This window comes from Ambystoma mexicanum, chromosome 10 (assembly GCF_040938575.1).
Source record: "Ambystoma mexicanum isolate Mex_15411 chromosome 10, UKY_AmexF1_1, whole genome shotgun sequence".
NCBI classification, from domain to species: Eukaryota; Metazoa; Chordata; class Amphibia; order Caudata; family Ambystomatidae; genus Ambystoma; species Ambystoma mexicanum.
The window spans coordinates 1,469,899,089-1,469,922,423 of record NC_090932.1 but is presented as its reverse complement, the minus strand read 5'-3'; the positions used below and the strand labels follow the sequence as shown (position 1 = coordinate 1,469,922,423).

General features: G+C 46.8%; 1 protein-coding gene across 3 annotated transcripts in view; it reads left to right on the top strand.

Annotated features, from left to right (window-relative positions):
* The window catches only part of ATP2A2 (ATPase sarcoplasmic/endoplasmic reticulum Ca2+ transporting 2), a 554,378-nt gene that overhangs the window by 324,083 nt on the left and 206,960 nt on the right, over positions 1-23,335 (top strand). For all 3 annotated transcript variants that reach the window (XM_069619558.1, XM_069619557.1, XM_069619556.1), the window contains exon 9: positions 7,279-7,367. In XM_069619558.1, coding sequence (XP_069475659.1) covers positions 7,279-7,367 — 89 coding nt within the window. The remainder of the gene's footprint in view (positions 1-7,278; positions 7,368-23,335) is intronic.

Below are 23,335 nucleotides of genomic sequence, written 5' to 3'. Positions count from 1 at the left end.
GTATGCAAGCTGCCTCTGTCATCTGATGGGGGGGGGGGTTGAGCACAGAGAATCAAATGCTCTGCAGGGCATTCAGTAAATTCCCCCTTTGGCACTCTGTATGATCTAAATTTCCCTGCATGCCAACAATCCTTCCTAGCCACTCATCATGGGACTTCTGGCATAATTTCAAACCGGAAACGAGGCTGTCCATATTTCGAGGGACTCATCTGCCCACTTACCCTACTCCTGTATCTGTGCCCTCCCATCCTCGGTGCCAAGACTGAATGCATTAGTCTTTTATAATAAGGAATGTTGTCTGCCTCCTGGTCCCTGTCTTCACCTGCTCTTTACATACCTTCAAAATGAATGTTGCACCCTGCGCAGCCTTCTTGGTTTTACCACCTATTTGCAATATCACAGATTAGCTTGAATTGTTCAACACATCCTTGGGCTTACCCCCCCTTCCCCTACACCTTACACTGACCACCTTCCTTTAAACAGTCTGTTATTTGTGTGCCGATATTCCCACGTAATGCTCAGTAATTATGTTTCTGCAGTAAAAGCGGAAACACTGATGCAGAGGTAACATCTAATCATAGAGTGGATGGCAAACTGTACTTGGGAGCGATGGTGATGAGTAAGACATTGCAGCATGATTACAACAGTTGCATGTACAGTACAGGTTAGACTCTAGGGAGTACTGATTATTTCTGCAGAAAGCGCCAACTGTGTGTGGGGGGGGGGGGTGGAGGAGGGAATGTAGACAGGAAAAGTATTAAGTCGAAGTGGCGGTGAACAGTTTTGAACATGCTTTTAGGAAGTGTCCTAGTTTGTGTTGAGGGAGCAGGGCAAACGCTTATGAATTTTGTTTTGGTCTGGTATTTTAAAATGCCTTTTAACTTTAAGGGCATGGATGTTTGATCTGAGCAGGTGCCCGGAGCAATCTGAATGACTCCTAACTGAGGGGGGAGTCTGTAAATGAGTAAGGGTTGGGGCAGGTGGGGTGGGGGGGCGGGGTTGGAGGAGTTTGTTTCAAAACCTAGCTGAGCTAGAAGTGGAATCTTACTGGTGCACCAAAACTTTTCGTCAACACTGGGGCAAAAATATGCTGGTTACCCTGGTCCTAATCGACCTCTAGTCTAAAACTGTATGAGCACAGAAGGAACTACCCTCCAAGGATTCTTTCGAATGGGCAAACAGCAGAATTGGAGCTGAGCTCGAGAGGGACTGAGGGACTAACATTAACTTCATTGCCCATCCCCTATATACGAGACCGCACCAGAAATGGTTTGCACTTGCTGTTTGTGTATTGTGACTCATGAACTCCAGTCAATGCCATCATTGTTTGGTAACCGGTTTCAAGTGTTGCGGCTCGCATTTGATGCCTTTCACCGAAGCGGACATACATTTTGTTCCCTGACCCAAATACTACGCGCAGTTACTTGCTGTTGTGGTCTTATGGGCTTGTCTCATCAGTTTACGGTTTTTTTTATGGGCCTTATAACTTTGTACCTCCCAATCAGAAAGATGGACACAAATGGGCTCCCCTTACGGGTTCCAAGAAATGGTAGCAACGAAGGACTTTGACAAAATCAGTTGAATTCTACAGTAATTTACTAGTAAAGGTGCTGCCACGAATCCTGTCCATTGATGCATAGAAGTCCCTATCTCCTCCTTAAATGACATCTTTTGCATCTGGGCACAATGGCCGTGTCACTGCTTATTGAATATTTTATATGGGGTCCAGACCCCCATATCCTTCCCCTAAAACCAAAGCCTCAAAATCCCCTTTTACAGGATCCCTAAACCAGCACCCCTCCAAAAAATGCATTAAGTGGCCTTTCACTAAATGCGGTGACACTCTGAGCTTGCTGGGTACCCATTAAATGCACGAGAATGAGTGTTCTACCCCCAATTCCCCCCGCCCCACCACCCCCATTGCTGGCTCGGTATCACCCTGGTGTTTGTGGTGTGGCTGAATGAGTTATCGAGTGGAACATTTCAGCTCGTCTTGGGCTATCATACAAAAGGCGACTTGCGTCCTCCACTCCCAGCCCACTAGTTAAAGGCCCAACCTATCTGGGTACTAAATCTTTTTGTACAAAATAAGCAGGTGGGACCTTGGATAGCTCAGTCACACGATGCTTGGAACCAATCCAGTTCCTCCCTGCGGAAGAAGTTGGATGTCTTTGTTCCCTGGCCTTTTTGTTTTGGTGTCCCTAATCGCCAATGTGATGGGCTCTCATGTGAGATCGCAAGCTCTTCCTTTGTTGAATGCATTGCCACTTGTCCAGGCACCCTACTCTTGCTACTGAATGGATGCTCAAATATCCCAAGACACATACATTCCTTCCTTTGTAATATTTTAGACTTGCAGTTTTAGGCAAAACTAGCATGGACTGTGCTTTTAGCAACCCCACCCTTCTAGCATATCTTACCTATCCTTTAACAGTGGCTAAGCTGTTTTGATGCTTGTAGCCTCTGACTGGAATGTTTAATGGCCCTATCGAAGCTGGTCTATGCCCCCACCCCTTTACCTCATTCGACCTGCATGCTCCCACACTATTGGCCAGCGCAGGCACGTCTTTCACTTTGTCAGTGTTCTACTCCAAGTATGCCTGTATTCTCTCCCTTACACTCCTGCCCTTTCGCCTAATTCAATCTCTTTAGCGTGTTGCCATGTTTCAGAAGGGGCTATAGCACATGCAAATTAGTAGTTGGTCACATCCCAATTGGGACTGTATATTGGGAATTTCTAGTATCTTGCTTTCTGCCCAACACCACAAAATACCTCTTTGGGGATGTAGGTTGCGACCCTTAATGCAGCAAGCAAGTGTGCTCAGAGCGTAGGCTATCGTTTCAGCTACTGTTTGAACTTCAGTATAGTAACATTTGCTTAATTGTACATTGGAAAATATTGAATTCTCATAGCTTATTGTTTTACCACTTGTTACAGTGAAGTGGCAATGATTACCACTACATTGCAAGGTGTTCAGAGCTAGGGTGCAAGTAGGTGGCAGTCCTGGCCTGGAAACATCACAACACTAAGTGGTAAGTAAGGGCCATGTTTAACAAGATGCACTGTATTATACTGCTTAAAGTAACTGGTGTTGTGCAGTGCAAGGGAGGTACAAGAGTGTCTCCTGTGGAACTCGAGGAGATGGCGGGACAGTTTCCTTTCCTACTGTGGTTGATGCCTACAATGCGAGTAAAGTTATTGTTGGATGGTGCATTTATACTGTTGTAGTCTGAGGGCAGGTGCACTCGGGGCAGCACTGCTCGAAGTGCAGCCAGGGCAGCACAGCTCGGGGTGAGTGCAAGGAGGCAGGGGACTGGGGATGCAGTCACAGCCCCCAAGTGTGCGGTAGGCCCGGAGGTAGTGCACGGAAGACTGATCATGGAGTAACCTGGTACCCAGTAAGACAGTGTAGCCAAGGAAACAGTCTGCGCAGCAGATCGGTAGGTCAGCAGGGGAAAGGGAAAGCAGAGGGAAAAAGGAAGGTCTTGAGCTGCTTCTGGAACTTCAGGTGGTCTGGCTCAAGTTTGACGGGGGGGGGGGGCATTCCAGAGGGAGGCACCTGCCGAGAAGTGAGATCTACCCCCCACTCTCTGCCCGGAGAAGCGTCTAACCCTCAGTTTGAGGTAGCTGAGCGAAGGGCTTGAAGGAAGATATTTATGAAGAGTTGGATGTATAGTGGGCCCCTGCTCCAGAAAACCTTGTGGAGGATGCACAGGGTCTTGCACTTGATCATTGCAGCCACCAGGAGCCAGTGGAGCGATTTCAGGGATAGAGATAGTCCTTGGGCTTGAGGCTGAGGACAAGTCTCACAATCCTGTTCTGGATTTGTTGAAGAGGGCAGATAGTAGAGGAAGGCAGATTGAGGGGCTGTTGCAGTAGTCCCGGGGGAAGTGAGAAAGGAAATAATACCTCTGAGGAGGTGCAACTGGTAGTTGGCCGCCTTGGCAATGTCTGAAGCATGGAGTCAAAGCTGACACCAAGGTTTTTTGCATAACAGGAATGCTGGGGAAGAGTGCCCATGGAGGGCTGCCAGAGTGAGGGAAAGTGGGAGCAGGGATCCCATTTAGGATCTCAGTCTTACTGGCATTAAGGCAGAGCGTATTGGAGTCGCACCAATCGCGGATAGACTGTCTGGAATGAGAGGCGGCTCAGGGGAACCTGAGAGAGCTGTGAGTTATCCACATAACACTGAAAGTTAGTGCAGATCAGGTGGGCCAAATGGGCCAGGTAGACATTGAAGAGCAGGGTGAGAGGTTGGAGCCCTGCGAACACGTGGGGAGAGGTGGTGGAGAGAACACCCAAGTTGGACCTGGGAGGGATGGTCCAGGAGGAAGCTCAACCACTCCAGAGTCTGATGCATGATGCCCAGGTTCTCAGTTGATTGATGAGGATGGCGTGATTGGCCATGTCATCAGCAGAGGAAAGATCGAGGATGAGGCCAGAAGGAATGCTAGTATCGAGATCAGTGACTCTGAAGCCAGGCTGATGGTCATGGAGACAACCAATTCAGTGTGAAGAGTAAGCGGATATGGCCAGCTTTTCCAGGAGTTTGCCCAGGAAAGGAGTGCTCAAGAATGGGTGATGGTTTGCCGGACCGGTAGGATCGGCTGAAGGCTTTTTAACGAGGGTGTGCACAAGGGAGTGCTTGAGAGGGAAAAGTTCCAGTGGCAAGTGATTGCAGAAATCGACCAAGGCTGGAGTGAGGGGTCCATGTGGTCCTTGATGGTTGTGGAGGAGCAGGTGAGCGCCTGTTTGGACAACACTGTCATGGATCGGACTTGTCTAGAAACATCGTCCGATGTAGTCAAAGTGGAGGGGGAGGTGGTCAAAATGGGCTGAGAGTTGGGGGGAGAGAGAGGACAGGATGTGCTGAGTTTTAGTGAAGTGAGAAGCCAGAGCCGTACAGAAGGCCTGTGAAGGGAGCAGGAGAGGTGGAGACTGCAGAAGGATTGGCCAACTCGTTGAAGATTTTAAAGCGTTTGACTGTGTAGAGGCTGCAGAGATGCATGCTTGGCTGTGGGCTCTTTTTTAGACGGGACAGACAGTATTGCCTTTGGAGCAGGCGACAGGCCACTTTGTCAGAGGATGCGCTGATGCCCTCCACTTCCTCTCAGCCACTCTATAGTAACGTTTCAAGACGGTAAGGTCCGAGTCCTACCAAGAGTTGCATTTGGAGGTGTGAGTGACTTTTTGTGGTCTGGCTAGTAGCTTGACCTTTGAAACTTGTACCCCTTCACTACACTGTCGGGCAAGCATGCGTTACATGAGTCTATATAGCAAAGGATCGTATAATCTGGTCTGTGAACGACATTGGACTTTGCAGACAATTCTCTATCCCAGCCACTCCTGCCTCTGGCCTCGTTGATCATTTGGCTTTGCTACAGTGGTCTCTACAACTGGTTGCTCAGACTTAATGCAATGTCTCACGGGGTGCACAAGCTTAATAAGCCTGCAACAGTCGGAGTGCATCTAAAAGCCAAAAAGCGAAATGATGCAAATGGGGAAAGAATACTTGAAGGGCAGAGAAGTGGATTGACTGAGACAAGCCTAAGACTGTAGCAAGAGAAAGGTAAGCCATGAAAGTGTGATGGGCGATGGTTAAAAATTGGAGTAAAGTCTGTATAGTGAATGCAAAGACCTAATGGGCTGCAGCGAAAACATGGACGTGGAAAGGTTATAAAGTGTAACGGAAGGGAGAATACCAACAGGAAAAGGAAATGAGGTAAACTAGGAGTAGTGGAAGGAAGAAGCTGTTAACTAAGGAGCATTTGCTATCAGTTTGCATTTGGTGTCTCTGTAAAAAAGAATGTTAATGTTCCTAAATGGTACTGAATTGTTTAACTACAGCATGAAATGCTGAGCCATTTCGCTTTGCATTGAAAGTGGTAATCTGACTTGGACCGAGGAGGATACAAATTAAAAAACGAAATGATGCAGGTACAGAAAAGGTGCACCATTGCACATAAGCGAACCAGGTTGTGAAGGAGCGCAAGCATAGGGTGATGCCCATACCTACTTGGAATATGTAGAGTTGCTGTTTTGGGCAGGTGAAGGCAGTCATGCATGTTTGTTGTACACGTTTGCGGGGCGGGGGGGGGGGGGGTGAGGTCTGATCATGCATATCACAAATACTTGGGTGTATTTTCCCTGAGTAGCACATTATGCAGTGCTTTTCATTTTGGCTTTACTTGAATGGTGAAGGTTTTTTTGGGGGAGTATGGAAGTGTTGGGCTAAAGGGTGAATTGAAGCTGGTGAAGAGTTGGGGATTATCAAAGAAATAGCAACTGGAGGATGAAGAGGAGACCTAGCTGAAATAAACTAGAGGGAAAGACTTCAATGTAAAGTGAGATTCTACCTATGGCTGGGACTAGTTGAGAAAGTAAGATTCCTTATCAAATCTGTTGCTGGGCACGTAGAGGCTGGTGTTGGTGCTTGCTGTGTTTACATGTGGCCAATAGCCACGAGCTGGAAGATGGGGGGGGGAGGTGGCCGGGGGGGGGGGGGGGGTAAATTCAAACCTGTGAAGTTAAATGTAAATCAGATCATGCTTTAACCAGTGTTACTGACCCACGAGATCCAACCAGCACACATTTACAATCTTTTTCTAAAGTCATGTTGAAGAACTCTAGCCCCTGTGTATTTTAAATTCATCCAATTTTTGTTCGCTGTTGCTCCTTTAAAAGTGCACTGTTTTTCATAAATGTGCTTTGTATTGACTCCCAACCGCTCCATAAAGTAACCTTGCAATGTGTTGAAGACTGATAGCTGGTGGCAAAAATGTCAAGTTGCGCTACCCTGCCATATTCACGCGCCACCTCCATTCCATACATAGTCTGCAAACACAAGCCAAGAGTCGTCAACTAGCTAATGGCGAGTGCACATTTTGCACATTGCTGGTAACATGGATTTTATCCGAGTCCTGGGGGTTGCATTGGGCACTGCAGTTGGATGGGATTGTGCCAAACCAGATGTTTCTGTGCTAAAGGCACCATCTCGATTGCACATCCACTTGCTATATTGTTGAAATCCTCATTCGTTAATTGAGTGGTTAATTTATTTTAATTTCTGGGCCTTAATGACAACTGTGACCAATGGTGGAATGTTCCCTTGGCTACACACAACACTGTTTCACCCACAGAAAATGTCAGTTCCAGTTGTCTGGGGATGGTGGTCAAAGGGCTACCAGGAACATTTTCTGCTTAATGCAACGTAGCGCCATATGTTCAGTCAACAAACTGTAATCACTGAATGTGTCATTGTTTTTTTCCACCTATAGATGTTCGTTCTGGATAGAGTGGAGGGTGACAGCTGTTCCCTGAATGAGTTCACAATTACCGGCTCTACGTATGCTCCTATGGGGGAAGTGTAAGTGCAGATTACGGAAATGTCATTTTCCACTTTCTCAATCAAGTGAAATGGAATAAGTGTCTGCATGCATTGGGAGTTTATAGTGATATTTGTTCGCCTCAATGGCATCTGTGCTGTAGAGCAGAGGGGGGGGGGGACTGGTATTTCGAAGGGATATCCGGTAACAAAAGGATTTGTATTTTATTTATTTGTAGCGCAGTAACATTAATATGTTTAGCAATTTTAAAAAGCTTTTAGAGAGCCATTGGCAAAGGATCGGCCACCATGCTTTTTTTTTTGTTTGTTTTTTGTCGGATAAGGGGCGTAGGCTGGAACCAAACACTTATAACTGCGTATTGGAGGGGAAATGAATCGCAAAAACAAAGCGTGCAATTTTACCATAACAACCTCCCCGCCGCAGTTACCAAGATAGGCTACGCCCAGTGGTTCACAAACCTAAGGAGAAGGGCACTTCGTTTTTACAGCAAATCTACTATTTATAAACGATACTGTACCCTTTTCGCAGAATAATTGCATCACTGGGCAGAAGTTTTGTATGCGCTTGGTATAACGTGCACGATTTGCTACACTTATCTTTTGACCTATCTTTTCAGTTCCGAGGAATACATTCCTCCTCCCTATATTGATGGCGTGGGGAGTGAGACCCATTCAACCATGCTTAGCCGTCTTATCAGTTTCAGATTTGGTTACATCAGTGTTTACTCCTATATTGAAAGCGCTCTTTTGTTTGCTTAGCCAATCATTGTGAATCACATTTCCCATGTGCTGCATATTATAATGCATTATGTTTCAGGTTGTTTTTTCTGATTATATATGCATTGTTGCTGTAATGTTTAAAATGTATACTCTTTGAAAATTATTTTCAGAATGAAGGAACTGATCTGCTTGCGGCCGAAAAGCGTAGTATAGACTCGTCTTTTGTGACAAAGATTGATTTCTGATAACTTTAAAGATTTGTGTAGCAAAAGCATGGCTTTGAAAGTAACGTGTTTCTTGCAAACTGCAAAATGTGGTCAGATGTGTGCAATGCAAATTCTTGCTGCTGTGTTTTACACCCTCCTAGAGAGATGGCGTTGCTGGGGATGAAAGAAGGAATTAACTTCTTGCTGAGGGATTGTCAAATGGAGCAGGTTCTTAGGTTTGAAGGTGAAAAACAACGTATAGACTGGCTACCTGTTTTAGTGTTGGCGATGTATCATTAATTGAGATTCTGGACTGTGGGTGGAGGACTGGGCCAAATGTGCCAGGGCAAAATGGAATTCCATGTCTGTAGGGCTTAATTAGTAGCTAAAACGTCAGGTTGTTTTGGGAAAAATTAGAGTATATTCTTGGCTGTCCTTTTTTTTTATTGAAAGGAGATGGTTGCTTTATATGCCTGACGTTGAGTCTCTAATTCCAGACACTTGGTCATATTCAGGGTGTCTTTGTCTTTCATTTAGTTAAGAGACCAGCAAGCAATGTCTATATTGCAAATGTGGACCTATGTATCTACACAGAAGTTGACCACTTTGATTCTTTAGAAATTATTTTGGGCCGTTCAGTGGTACTTTCTAACCACCTGGTTTTATTCTGATCCCTTGTGTTTCTTCATGAGCATTTCAAAAACCTTGTTTTTATCTTGCTGGGAAACTGAGATGGCATTGAATCTATGGTGTAGAGATAGCTGACCTTAACTCGTACAACAACCTTGATGCCCTGTTCATCACTGGAACATGGTTGCCCGCTTTCTCCCTACATATTTTCGATGACATCCTACCGAAGGCTACTACATCCAACATGCTGACCAGCCAGGATGGGCAGGAGGCAGAGTAGTAATCAACCACAGGAGTGATTGCCCATGGTCAATCATCGCCTGTCCCAGAACAAGGTCATTTGAATCCATTGTCTGCTGGTTCCCTCTATCGAACAAGCAATCCATCACCTTCCACCCAATCTACAGACCACATCACAGGAGTGACTTTCATTGCAGACATCTCCAACTTATTTTCCTCTGCCAAATGAGCACATGAATGCCTTTTTTTTTTCCTTTTTTTTAAAATGTCCCCACAGGCTGACAACCACACTCCAAGCACGCTTTTTGCACTGACCGCTTCCATGGACCCTTAACAAATTGTCCCCCCCATGCACAACAAAGGCAACACCCTAGACTTCATCCACCTGCATCAGCTGTGCATACCCTTTCATACTGGATTGGTCTGACCATCCCAGACTAGTACGTCCCGTCCCCTTTCCTCCATCCTTGTGGGTGTCCCCCAACATGGGGAGGGTACCAGAACCTTTGAGATGCCCCTTTAAATGTAGTATAGGATATGGTCTCGGGCGTTGGAACAGCCCTGCCACTTCACCTGTCTTTTTTTTTTTCCGCACGACGGTGTCAGACCTGGCAGCCAGCATGGGTACTTTTTTTTTGCTTTCCGCTTGCTCCCAGTTTAGATTTTTCAATCTCATTTAACTTCCCTTCGGTGCTTCGCCTCCCTCGACGCATGTCAGCTGCAGGCGTATTCAGGAGATGTGCCTCATGCGACCGCTCGTTCCTGGCCTCAGCCCCCCATCCACTGTCTTGTGTTTTGGGCCTGACCACCACTGGGACACATGTTCGGCTTGCAGTGCTCGGTCACAGTGCATTGAAGAACCTGTTGTTGGGGTGGAGCAAGATCTTCCACACTTCTCCTCGCCCCACCTTAAAGCACGGCTCCACAGCGTGGCGACTCCTTCCCTGGGGCTCCCACTGACTGGGGTTCCTCAGATTCAGGTTGTCAGGCCTGGGGACTCTAAGGCTTCCTGGCTCCCAAGCCAAGGGGCACAGGGGCTCTTCCGGGGGAAGACCTGAGGCTGTCCAGGCTACCGGCTCCCAAGCTGAGGGGCTCTACCAGGCTGTCCTCGGAAGGGCTATCAAGTTCGTCCTCTTCATCCCCCAAAGGGGTTCCATGTCTTAAAATCACAGCACAAATGGCCGTGAATACAAAATATGGCGGCAGAAATGCTGTGGTTTTGCCGCCACAATCGTGTAAATGATGCGGGGGGACACCCTTGGCCCCATTATACCATTTAAGGGAGCGGGGCACAGTGCCTGGCAGTTATTGGGGGTCCCTCTGACCAAGGAAGCATACATGCGAACATTTCGACCGACCTGTGAGGGAGATTACATCAGTAAAATCAGGAGCCAAAGATTTTCCCATAGGAATGTATTGGGAAAGATTTATTATAGGCCGGAGAACGTGAAAATAGCATTATTTTTCACTGAAAAATAAGTCTCCCACCTAAATCGGGAGGGTTGCATGTATGGGGAAGCCCTCTAGGAGTCGAGAGTGCTAGCAAAGGTCTTGAGGGATTCAGGGGCGGGGGGAGCGCACCACGATAAGGTCTGGCATCCCTCTCCAGCTAGTGGCTCGGGTCTGGGAGAAGCCCAGGGCCAACGCCCAGATGAACAAGAAATTGGACAGCAGGTTCAGGTTGACGGCCGGGGAGCCAATCCACCTGGCCTCCCACCTGCAGCCTCATTATTTTCTAAACCATTGTCTTCATAGTCTTCTACCACGGGAGCCACCTTTAGTTGTCTTTCCAAGGACAAAGTCCTCAAGTCTTTTGGGAAAGGGCTGTTATTCCATCTCAGTACTGCATCTGCGGCAAGCCAACGCAGACTCCCTCTTGGATGCGGCTAACCAGAAGCTGTGGCGGGAGCTCAGGGAATTTCTGCCAGACCTCCTTTCGGACAAGCAAGCCTCCTTCAAGGCTGGTCTGACAGATGCCTGGGCCATAGCACAGGACCTCATTGAGTCTTGGGTCTAATATATTGACACAGCCAGCAGAGGGCTGTGCATTGGTGTCTGAGGACGGCGTGGATGCATGTTCCTAAGTTCATCTGACGTGCAGGAGAGGATCCTGCATCTGCCCTCAGAGGGCGTGGATCTTTTTCATTCGTCAACCGATGACGAGTTGACAAAGAAGAGAACCTCTGCTCAAACTGCCAAGTCCTTGGCCATTTTGAGAAAACCTGGACAGAAATCCGTTCTCAGTCCCGGGGCAGGCCTGAGTTCAAACCCTGTGCTTTCTGCGGCATCAAGGTGTTTCAGGGCCACGATACACAGAGGCCTGACAGATCGCCCACTGACAATAGAAGGAAGCAGCAGAGACTTTGCGCCAAGAAGAAGTCATCTCTACGCCTTGGAACACAACTGGCCTCTGGGGGGCCGTTTGGCTATGTTTCGGGATGCCCCACTTTAAGGGGTTATCTAGGCTTGTTCGTCTGGTGCATAGGCCGCATCCGGTTTGGGACCTCAGTGTGGTTCTTGCAGCTTTGTAATGCAAGCCTTTTGAGCCGATGGCCTCTGGACAGCTGTTTGGTGATGCTAAAAACTCTTATTGGTGGCTCCTGTCTGCACGCAGGGTTAGTGAGCTGCATGCATTTTCTTTGTGCGAGTCCTTCCCCACATTTCACAACGTCATCTTGCGTACTCACCCAAACTTCTTGCCTCTTGCCCAAGGTCTCTTCGTTCCATCTGAATCAAGAGATCTGCCTGCTGGTGTTCTTCTTGAACCCACAGTCTGAGGTAGAGCCGTACATTCCTTGGACCTCAAGAGGGTTTGAAATCCTTCAGAAAGTCGAGCATTGTTCGTGACTTTTGGTGGCTCCTCCCCCAGCTCGAAGGCTCTTAAGGCTTCCATCGTCTATTGGATGGTTCAGGCCAATCAGAGGCGTACATGGGCAAACCTGTTCCTGAGGGGATTCATGCCCATGCAGTCAGAGCTAAGGCCATGGCCGTCATGCTTCAGAGGCATGCTTCTTGGGATGTCATCAGCAAGGCAGCTACCTGGGCCACTCGCTCTGCCTGCTGTAGGCACTACTCGCTCGACACCAGCTCCAGGCGTGCTGCAGAGTTTGGGTAGGCGTTTCTGAAGAACCTTTTCGCTTCGTCCTAGATGTGAGGTAGGTTGTCACAGCCCCACCCTATGTTCTTGTCCAGTGGAATTGCCCACAAGGATGGAGGAAAGTGGGCAGGATGTATGAGTAATTGAAGTGCAGTACATCTGAAACACGGACTATCCTTTTCTCCTGTATTGCATCGGTTTCTAGACCGCACTATGACCCATAGATGACTTTTGTCATGTAACTGACTCAACTTTCATGCTAGTGTGCAAAACCTATTTGATTTAGTTCACAACAATAGTTTCCTTATTGCAGAATTTCATATAAAAACATAATTGACATTGTAATTACAAATACTCAACATTTTTTCTTTCAAGGTTAATATACAGAAGGTATCTACAGACTTTCACATTGTGCCATCTAGCCACAACTTCTACACAAATATATATCAAGTGTTTTTCCTATAAGTTTCCTAATTCAGAATCTGTTTTTCAGGATGTGTCGACGCGTTGCGTTTCGGCCTATAGTCCTGGGATAAACCCCATCCTTTAGTAGATTTTCCCGTTGTTTTCTAGGTCGCCTTCGTCAGGACAGATAGAAGACTAAAAAGCTTTACCAAAAAACTAACACTCAATATGATGTACTCTACAAAAAATGAAAACATAATACATGGAGTTGGTTAGCTGGTAACCTTCATTAAAAGATTCCATTGGTCATGGATGGTTCTAGTCTTCTAACCTTATTTGGTAGACTGAGACGAACAGTTTCTTTTGGTCTCATATAATGGGGCCTGTGTGTTAGACTGTTGGAAGAAATGCAGGTTCTTTTAGTTTCAATATAGACACATTATTTCGATCGGTGCATCTGCGTTTTATTTAATTTCATGGGCAAAATTAACCTGCCTTTTGGATTGATGAATGCCAAACTGTCATGTGGTGTCTCATGTTGGCTTGCTTCTTTGCAGATTATATTCCTATAGATGGGAGATGCCAGATTTCTTTCATTTTTATCTATCAAGCAATTAGGCTGCCACTTGAATGCTACCCATGTGTTAACTATATATTCAGCTCTATGGACATTAATTAAGCCCTTGGCCTTGTGCGTCTTGTCTACATATATGGCAATGATTAATAATTATGCACAAGTTTTTTTAATGCACTTTCAAAACATCATTTAACTACCAACTTTCCCCAGTTTGTCTGGTTTGTATCATTTTCGGAATCCTGTGGCAACGCCTATGCCGGTACTGAGGAATAGATTCCTCTTACCTCGCATTTATGCGTGTCGACAAAACTCCTTACCTTGTTTTACATCCGCGGTTTGTTTTCCATTTCCTTCCCGATGTCTGCCGTAGTTGCGCAGACTCGGAACTCTGAGCAACCTGTATCAGCGAGTCCCTTGCGTCAAACTGAAAGCACGTCTATTTAAAGGGGCTGCTATTTTCAAATTTGCGTGTACTAATCGAGATGGAGGACTACCTGGGTGACCAAATCTGATTCATTCTCGCTTTAGAACGCGGTTCATCGCGACTGTGAATAAATATTTCTATTTAATCATACTTGAATTTGGTGTCATAGGTGTCTTGTATTAGAAAAATATCTACCTTTTTGTTTTCATTCTTATTAATATATCTCACGTAGGCTCCACCTATTTCTGATTTTCTGATATCGCATTCTAGCATTTCGATGTCCAAATGAGCACACTGTCTAGGTTATCCTTTTTATAAGACACTTCTACTGTAATCTCATTTTTGCGAATTTGTTAATTTAACATAAAACCCAGAAAAGAACGCAGCAGTTGTCTCGCACAATATACAGATTCTTAGAGTAATTACGATTTAACTTGAATCATAGTTTTTGGTGACATGCAATAACACGGTACAACGCAATGTTTCAATTTTTCCTTTTTCCTCTATTGTTGATTTAACATCTCGAGCAATTGATACAGGTCTTGTCTTTCATATAGTATGCATGTTTACAATAATTAATTCTTGCATGATGGAATAACAATAGTCAGTCCAAAATGTACAGATCTCTTTGAGAAGTTGTTTGCTATGTTTCTCACAGTTGGTGAATACCTTACATAGTACAGCACGTTATATTTTGAACATTTCTTTTTGTCAAATATTGCCCAGTACAGCTCTATGATTACAAGTATATATCCTGTTTACTTTTACAAAAACCTATCAAAGGTTCATAAAGGCAGACTGACCATGCCATTTCAGATATCTTCAGTTCTTGAGTTTAGTTTATAATTCTCAAACAGGAGCAACTCCTGTGTTTTAAATCACTTAATTTTAAAATGTTTGATGTTGCAATGACCAAATGGGAGTGATAACAAAACAGCAACACTTGGATGTACTTTCCTTTCTATACACTTGTCTTAGTATATGATGGTTGCAGTTACTCTATATTTAAGTGGAAGAGTTTCCAAAAGAACAGGCTCCATTCTATGGCTGAATTTAAGCCATTTTTCACACTATCCACTTTCTGTATCCATTTTTGTTCCAACCTTTAAGTTCCAGGTCTGTTAACTCCTCGGGTCCAGTTTGAATCACGTGACCCGCCCATGACCAATGGTATCTTTTAATGAAGGTCACCAGCTAACTGACTCCATGTATTTGTTTTAATTTTTTGTAGAGTACATCATGAGGGTTAGACTAAAAATATTTACCAAAAAATGATCTGTCCTGGCGAAGGCCACCTAGAAAACATCGGGAAAACCTACTAGATGGGGTTTATCGCATGACTATAGGCCGAAACGCAACATGTTGACACATGCTGAAAAAAATCTATTCCGAAATTAAGAAACTTATATGAAAAACCCTTCTTATATTTGTGTAGAAGTTGTGACCAGAGGGCACAATGGAAAAAGCCAGTCTGTATATACCTTCTGTATATTAATCCTTGAAATAATTTTTTGTAATTACCATGTCAATTGTTTTTATATGGAATGCTGCAATAAGGAATCTATTGTGAAATCAAGCAAATATTTTTTGCACACGAGCATGAAAGTTTAGAGTGTTAACATGATAAGTCATCTATGGGTCATAGTGTGTGGTCTAGAAACGTGCAATACAGGAGAAAGGGGCAGTCCTCGTGTTTCATGTGCTCTACATTAGTGACCTACCATATATACCACCTGAGTAATTGAAGTTGCTCACTGTAGTGACTAGAGTATTCCTGTCTATAGTCCCCTTTCCACCTTCCCCTGCTAGTATGCCAAGGTCCAATATGTACTAGGAGTAGCTGCGTCTAAGTGTCAGATGTGTTCAAATGGGACTGATGTGAGGTGTCAGGTATGGGAACAACCCTGACAAGGCCCACATCCACTGAGGCCGCCACCCCCTCTGACCCACCCTCACATGCTAAAACTAAATTTAAAACGGAAGCTCACTTTTCGCTTCCAGAGGTTACAGTACTGTCCCCATGTTAGGGGACCCCCACAAATATGGAGGCAAGGGGACTAGAGTACAGTGAATAACATTAAAAGATACTAGCCCAAATGCCAACTACCTACACTGTACAGCACTCTGCTGCTCTTGAGCAAGGGCCGTGCTTTAAACAATATATATCAAATATGGTTAGGAGGTATTATGGGACGTCTGACTTTTTTTTTACTGGAAAAAGCAGTACTGTACCGAGCCCCACAAAGGGTGTATTGGCCACTTTTACTCCCAAACAATAGGTAAATGCACCCCAAAAATAAAAATGGAGTAAATAATTTAAAAAAACTGGCACGTAGGACCTTCTTGTGCTCCTGCTTTCACCCACACAGCTCCATGGATGTGTTTGGACCAATAGAGCACATAGTACTACAGAAAGACTACTATTACTTCCCGATTGAAGGGAAGTAAACCTCTATCTTTGTGTATGAATAACTAGGTGAAAAAGGAATATTTATTACAAAACTTTTGTTTTCAGTTGAATTTTATTTTGTACTCGTTTACAAAATACTTCTTTTGGGAATTGTGATATTTATAACGCGCTTAATACCCAGAGGTTTCTTAGCGCGGACCCGGGGATCGAATCTGTGTTGCTCCCTGTTACCTGGCTGAGCATGTTGTCGCTGAGCTATCCTCCCGGGTACTTAAATGTACCTAAATGTGTACTTCCTAAAATCATTTTACTCCCCAAATTTAAAAAATAGGGAGTAAAATACTCCCACTTCAAAATCTTATCTGGAGCACGGACTGTACATCAACCTCCTGTAGGCAGCTTTCAGTTTTATTGTGCCTGTTACCAAATGTGGGGCCTTTTTTTCTCGCAACTGTTTTTCCTATTTATGTTGGCATTTGTTTCTAGTAGACTTTCTTGGATTAAGATGCGCACCTTAAAATTCATTACTTCACCTCTACGTGTGAATTTAAATGATATAGTAGATTTAGCAAGGACTTTATTTGTAAGCTGAAATCTTGATCATGTTGATCACTTTAAATTCTGGCCTTGGCCAGAAGTCCTTGCTTCTCCCCCAATGTCCTTGCAATGAGCAGTAGAACTTGCTGGCGGGCTTATTTTACATGTTTGGATGTTTTCAAGTGATATATCGGACAGCTCTGGGCTGAACTATGCAAAAGCAGTTGGATGTTTCCATACATATTGAAATTAGTTGGGACCACCTTGCACAGTTAAACTTGGACCATGCTTCCTGTTGTGCATAGGAACCTAGATCCAGGTTGGAGTTCTCATAGTCTCATGGATGATGCAAATGGTTCGATGCTCCATTTATTCTTAAAGCCAAACTAACCTGTTCTTCACTTGTAAGAGAGCAGCTGGTGGCAGGCCCTAGATTGGACATGGAGGATTAAGCCCTCCAGATCGGGCCCACTATCAAATTGCAAATCCCTGTCATGGCTTCTCTTAATTGTGTAATGGTTGATGCAAACTGGGCATTACCCATCTCACTCTGTTCTGTAAATTCTAGGCGATGGGTTGTGATAGTCCAGTGATCTTCAAGGTGCGGGATGCAAACCCCTGCTACTCTTACATGGATATCTGCGACTACTGTCCCAGAGGTTGCATGAAAACGAGCGACGCCTCCCACACACCCCCCCTGCCTACGCCCCCACATACAGTGAGCAGGAAGGAAAAGCTTTGAGGGGTCGAGAAACCGAAGGAAGAAAAAAGGATGCAGGACCAGAGCAAGAGAATGAATGGAAGCCAGAGAAAAGTCAAACCAAAGGAGAAAAGGGTTCAAGAGGGCAGGAGAAGGACTGCTAGTGACGAATGCATATGTTGCACCCTGCACTCTTTATTGAGAAAGGAGTGGGTGGCAGACTAGAAATGAGAGGTGGAGTAGGAGAGATGCCTTCTCGAGTGCAGAGCAGGTGTGGAGGGAGAATGGAAAGAGAAAAGACAAAGAATAGGTGGGGAGGAGAGTGCATGCACAACACTGGGTGAGAAATACAAACCCATCCCGTGTGGAACGCCAAAATACAGAATGCTCGGGCATCGAGCCAAGAGACCAAATGGGTGTGTGGGCAAGTAAGTGACTGTGTAAGAAGATGGAACTTGACGGGATGAGGAAGAGCGCAAGTGGGCATGTGAGGCAACATGCAAATGGGGGGGGAAGGACCGTCTGAACTGTTGAAAGACGGAGCGGCTGCAGAACTGATGGAGTAAAGAAGGAAAAGAGAATGGCGGCAAGGACATTAGGAATTGGAGATACCAGGTAAGGAAGGACAAACCTGGGCAGGGTGGGTGGTGTAACGAAGGAGGACAAACCTGGATGCTGGGAGCAGGGTGGTCTGTGGATAGGTTGCCAGAAAGGGAGGCAGAGAAGCGGCTTTGAGGGAGTCTGTTGCTGTGCTACTGTTTCCAACCTTAGACTTATTTTTATGCGGTCTAGTTGGGACGATGTGCTCACCCATCAAACTTCCATAAGGAAACAACCTGGGACATAAAGGCTACTGGGGTCAGGCGTCTACCCGAACCATCCTTCCGCACATGCACTATTGTATTAACAGAACAAATGCTCAATACTGAATTCATGGGACCACCTCCATTCCCCTCTTAGCAGATACAGGAGGGGATGTATGCCTGCTCACAGCTACCCTGTGACCATGGCTAGGTGGTCTCTAGAAAAGTCTAGCTCCTAAATTATAAGTGACCTGACTTCAAATCTTTTGCAAGACTCTGCGAATGAAAGGATCCCTGCAGTAGGCTGATTTCATCCTCCCAGTTTTACCAAAACCTGGGCATATAATGGATTTTACATTTCTGGTTCACTCGACTATAATGGATTGATTACTTGTGGAGGAACCACGTCATTGGAGAAACACACTGGCCTTATCCTGTGCTTTTTTTGTATTCATCAACCTTTTAATACATTTGCTAATGTTGTTAATTTGAGGCTGAATTTCATACCTACCTGTGATGCAGAATTTCACCTCAAACACTGTTGGTGCTATACTGGCGGTACAGATGTTAGGTGTGTTGTACTATCTCCTATATTTATGCCTAAATATGGGGGCTTTGCTGTCCCATGATTAGTTTTTCCAGTTCAGTGGTATTCCTTTTCCATATTCATGTCTCCATAGCTCTAGCGCTGCAGCCATTAGGCTGTAAAGGAAACTCAAGCTGGGATGCACTTGGCAAAGGGTGAGCTGGAATCACCCAGGTTATGGTGGCCAAGCAGGCCCCAATTTTTCTAAAATCTTCTCTGGCTTCTCCAAAAGCCCATCACGCTGCTAGTTGCTCCAGTTTTCCTCTGACGCCCGCCGTTAATTTTTTTTTAAATTTTGTTAATTTTAAAGTCCATTTGCTTTGACATATAAATGCCCTTTTTTCACAATTGCAAGGCAATAGTTATAATCTCCCAACTATCACGTCTTACATTTTGGTTCAAGTTCAACAATACGATTTAAAACTCCTCCTTTCTAATTTAATTCTTTTGCACAAGGAAGGCTAAAATAGCCACAGCTAATCCATCTTCACCGCTCATTCATTTATGGTACATTTATGGTATGCATCTGTTCTTAAACCCCAAGTGTTCGTTAACCTACTTTCGGGACTCCTGTACCAATTTCTGAATGTGGATGCTTTTGAGCAGCCTAGGATATAAAGAGAATATCCTCCAATGCTTTTCAGCAGTGGCTACAGTGTAGCACTTCACTTGAAATCCCAAATCCGAGACGTTGAAGGAACTGTACCTGATGAAAATTGACCAGGTCAAGCCTTCCATGACACTGGGGAAGGAGGGTGGATTTTAGCCCGTTGTTGTAGTCCACCCAGCAAAGTTCTGTGGTTATGATGTAAGCATTTGTTGTGTGACCTAGGCTGATTCGTAAACCCTTATGCTCTCACATCCCCTTTTCACCACTTTCTGAGCGTCCCTTCCAAGGGAAAGGACACGGAACCTTCTTCCCCAGAAAAAACCTTCCCCTTTAAATTTAGAGGCGCGCAGGAGTGCGGCCCAGGGAGCATAAGCTGCTCCGACTCTGCCCTTCGGTGCCACACCTCAGTCCCCTTTTCTGCATCAACGGGAACGGGCCGAATTCCCCAGCGCTTCTGGGTTTGGCTTCGGTCGTGTAATTCCACGCACGGATACTTCTTCATTGTCTCTTTTGTCGTAGCTATCATTCAGGTACTCTATCCTCAGGCGTCACACTCCTCCCTGGCGCATGTCGACTTCTACAGGGTTCAGCAGGTGTCTATCCTGCAACGGGCTCTTCCCAACTTCAGACCCCCACTCCCTCTATGTTGCCTTGGCCCAGACCACGGTTGGCAATCCTGTTCGGTGTGTGACTTGCTGTCCTCGAAGGTGCTGAAGAAGACTAGCCAGGTGGAGGGAGCTCTTCCAGAGGTCGCCTCCAGAGGATCTCAAGAACTTCATGAAGCATCGAACCAAGCCCAAGGTAGGGCCAATATTTTCCAGCGCACCCCACAAGGGAGACTCCTTCCCAGAGACACTCCCGCACCGGAGGGACCGGACAGGTCCTTCTACCGGCACGTGCATCGAGGCTGCGTCAGCTACCGGCCCTCGGGTCAAGGGATCCTCTGATCCACCGGGGCGCAGTGTTGAGGGACCAGAAGGTTCTTTTACTGGGTCTACACCCCAGGGGCTCTGCCCTTTTACCGGCACAAAGGGCTATGAAATACCAGCAACGTCTGAGGGGGGTGCCTAAACGCAGCTCTATCGAATTGCCCCCCCCCCCCTTGTGGGCCTTGTGATCCACACGCAAGAGTCTTGGACGAGGTCAGGCCAAGCACCACATCTGCCATTCCATGAATTCAGCAAAGAACGAGTGTCAAGGTGGGAATGGCCTCAACCAGGTAGGTGGCCTACAGTATACCCCTAATTTGCGCAAGGAAGCTTTCCTTTGCGTCCTTACGGGCAGGGTATGCAGCAGCTCCCCGCTACCCCGTTTGCACCCCCTGCAACCTCTTTGGCTAGTGAGGATATGCTAGTCGAGGTTCATTGGCCTCATGAATATCACCTCAGATGGGTGGGGGGGGAGATTATCATCAAAGACTCCCTCAGGGAAGTCCACCCCGCAATGCTAGAGGCACCACAGATGCCTCTGATGCCCCGGCACAGCCACCTCCTCCAAGTCCACAGGGGCCTCCGCCGCCTCCAGCAGCGGGCTCTGTACCCCAGCCTCCAGCAACATCTACTCCTCCACAGGATCCTCCAGATCCACAGGATACAGATGAGGAGGATCCAGACACGGTCCTCAGCCAACACCTTCCACGAAAGTCTTGCTGATCTGGCGGAATACCTGGGCCTCCCCAACCCGAGGTCAAACAGCCGGCAGAGGGGGTGGGGGGGGGGGGTTCTGGCTGAAGTCCTCACTCAACGCCCCTCTGCCAAATTTGGGATTCCTATGCAGACCGATGTAGTCTCTCTGGCCAAGAAGGGCTGGCTCAAACCCCACTTGGCCCAGCTGGTAAATCATTGCCTGGACGCCAAGTACAGGCAGATGGAGGGGGGATACTCTTGCTTGTCCCATCCTTAGCCATGCTGCGGCATCACTATACTCAGGCCTCAGTCGTCCTCCGCTTCCTCCTCGGCGCTGCTAGGCAAGGAGAAGATCTTGGAGGCGTACAGCAAGAAACTCTATTCCAACGCATCCTTGCATCTTTGTCAGGCCAACACAGATGCCATGCTGGCTGCTGCCAATCAAAGATTATGGTGGGAAATTGCAGACGTCTTCCCGGATCTCCCCACCCAGAGCTAATCGCGCCTTAAGGTGGGGCTAGCTGAAGCCAAGTTGGTGGTGCATGACCTTATGGAATCCAAAGTGGCTCATATCGATACCTCAAGCCGGGCCCTCTGTATTGCCATGGACATTAGAACAGCCTGGCTCCGGGCAACGAAATTCAACCCGGATGTCCAGGAGCGCACTGTAGATTACCGTTTGAGGGTGTGGGGCCCTCTTCCACTCCTCTACAGACGAAGAGCTGGACAAAAAGAAAAATGACTCAGATGGCAAAGTATTTATCCTTACAAAGACCCCGCCCAAGTTGTACACCCAATATCACCAGCACTCGGTAAGGGGTCGTACATACGTAGGGTTCTGCGGCTTCCAGGAACGTAGATCCAGGCAGCCGGACCGCTCACTGTCTCAGAGCTGCCTCAAGGAAAAAAAAGGGGGGGGTTGAGGGCTTTTTTCCAATTCCCCCTCCTCCACGTCAGCCTCTGAGGGAAAGAAAACATGACACGCCCCTTTGGGTCCACATGTCTCCAATGGGGGTGCAGGCTTGCTCTCCATGCAGTTCTGGCACCAGAATTTCATGGACCCCTGGATCTTCATAGTATCCACAGGGTACCACCTTCCTTTTCCAGCCTCTCCTCCTACCTCCCCTCCCACAGGTTGGGACAGCAACTCTTGGCGGAGAGCCAGGCAGTGGAGGCAGTCCCAGCCTCCCAGCGAGGCTTTGGCTTCTACTCCAAGAAGAACCACCAGGCGGGCCTGAGAGTTGTGCTGGACCTTTCCACCCTCAATCTCCTTACTCCTGCAAAAATTCAACTGGGTTACGCCAGCTTTTATAGCGGAGACTGGATGTGCTCCCTGGATCTGAAGGATGCATACCTACACGTCCCGATTTGGCAGCCCCATCGTTCTTTCCTATAGTTCAGGATCATGGGCTACCATTTTCAATACAAGGTCCTTCCTGTTGGCCTCAACTCGGCCCTCAGGGTCTTTACCCGACTCATGAATGGGGTGGCGGCCCTCCTCAGAAGGCAGGGCCTCCACCTACCCATGCCTCGACGACTGGCTCGTCAGGGCTACATCTCCGGAAGCGGTTCATCACTTTTCCTTATCCCTTATGAACCCAATGCATGACCTGGGCTTCTCGCTCAATCTCAAGAAGTCACAGCTGCAGCCTTCGCAGACAGTATTCTTGGGCCTCATCTGAGACATGTGCTCTGAGAAAGTATTTTCGCCAGAGGACAAAATCTCGGCTATCAAGAGGGCCGCTGCCCACTTACTCAGCAGAGTGACCTCGGCATGGTGGTACCAAAATCTCCTGGGTCTTCTGGCAGCGGTCTTATTAGCCATTCCACACACAAGACTATGGATGAGGAGGATTCAGCTGCACTTTGCGGCCTCATGTAACCAGAAGCGGGGCTCTCAATCCGAGATCAACGTTCCTCCACCTCTACACCCAGACCTGACTTGGTGGTCCAGAGACTGCAACCTGCGGATGGGCAGTCCCTTTCAGCCGCCCTCTCCGCCGGCCACCATTACCACGCATTCCTCGCTTGAGGGCTGGGCAGCCACACCAGACGAAGTCTGTCCACGGCACCTGGACTCGACAGGAGTAGGAATACTACATCAATTGGCTAGAGCTGAATGCCATCTGGTTGGTGCTCGGGGCATTCATACCACTTCTCTGGGGCAAGGTTGTCCTCATCCAGACGGACAACTCAACCAGCATGTACTACGTCAACAAGCAGGAAGTCACCAGATCCCCCTCCTCTGTGCAGACTGGCGATCAGCATGTGGGAATGGGCCCTGGAAAACTAGATTTGCCTCGCGGCAGTCCACCTCCCGGGGAAATTCAACTTGGAAGCGGACAGGCTCAGCAGTCTGGGAGCAAACCTTTACAATTGCAAGTGGCAGCTAAACAACCACGTTATTCAGGAGATTTTC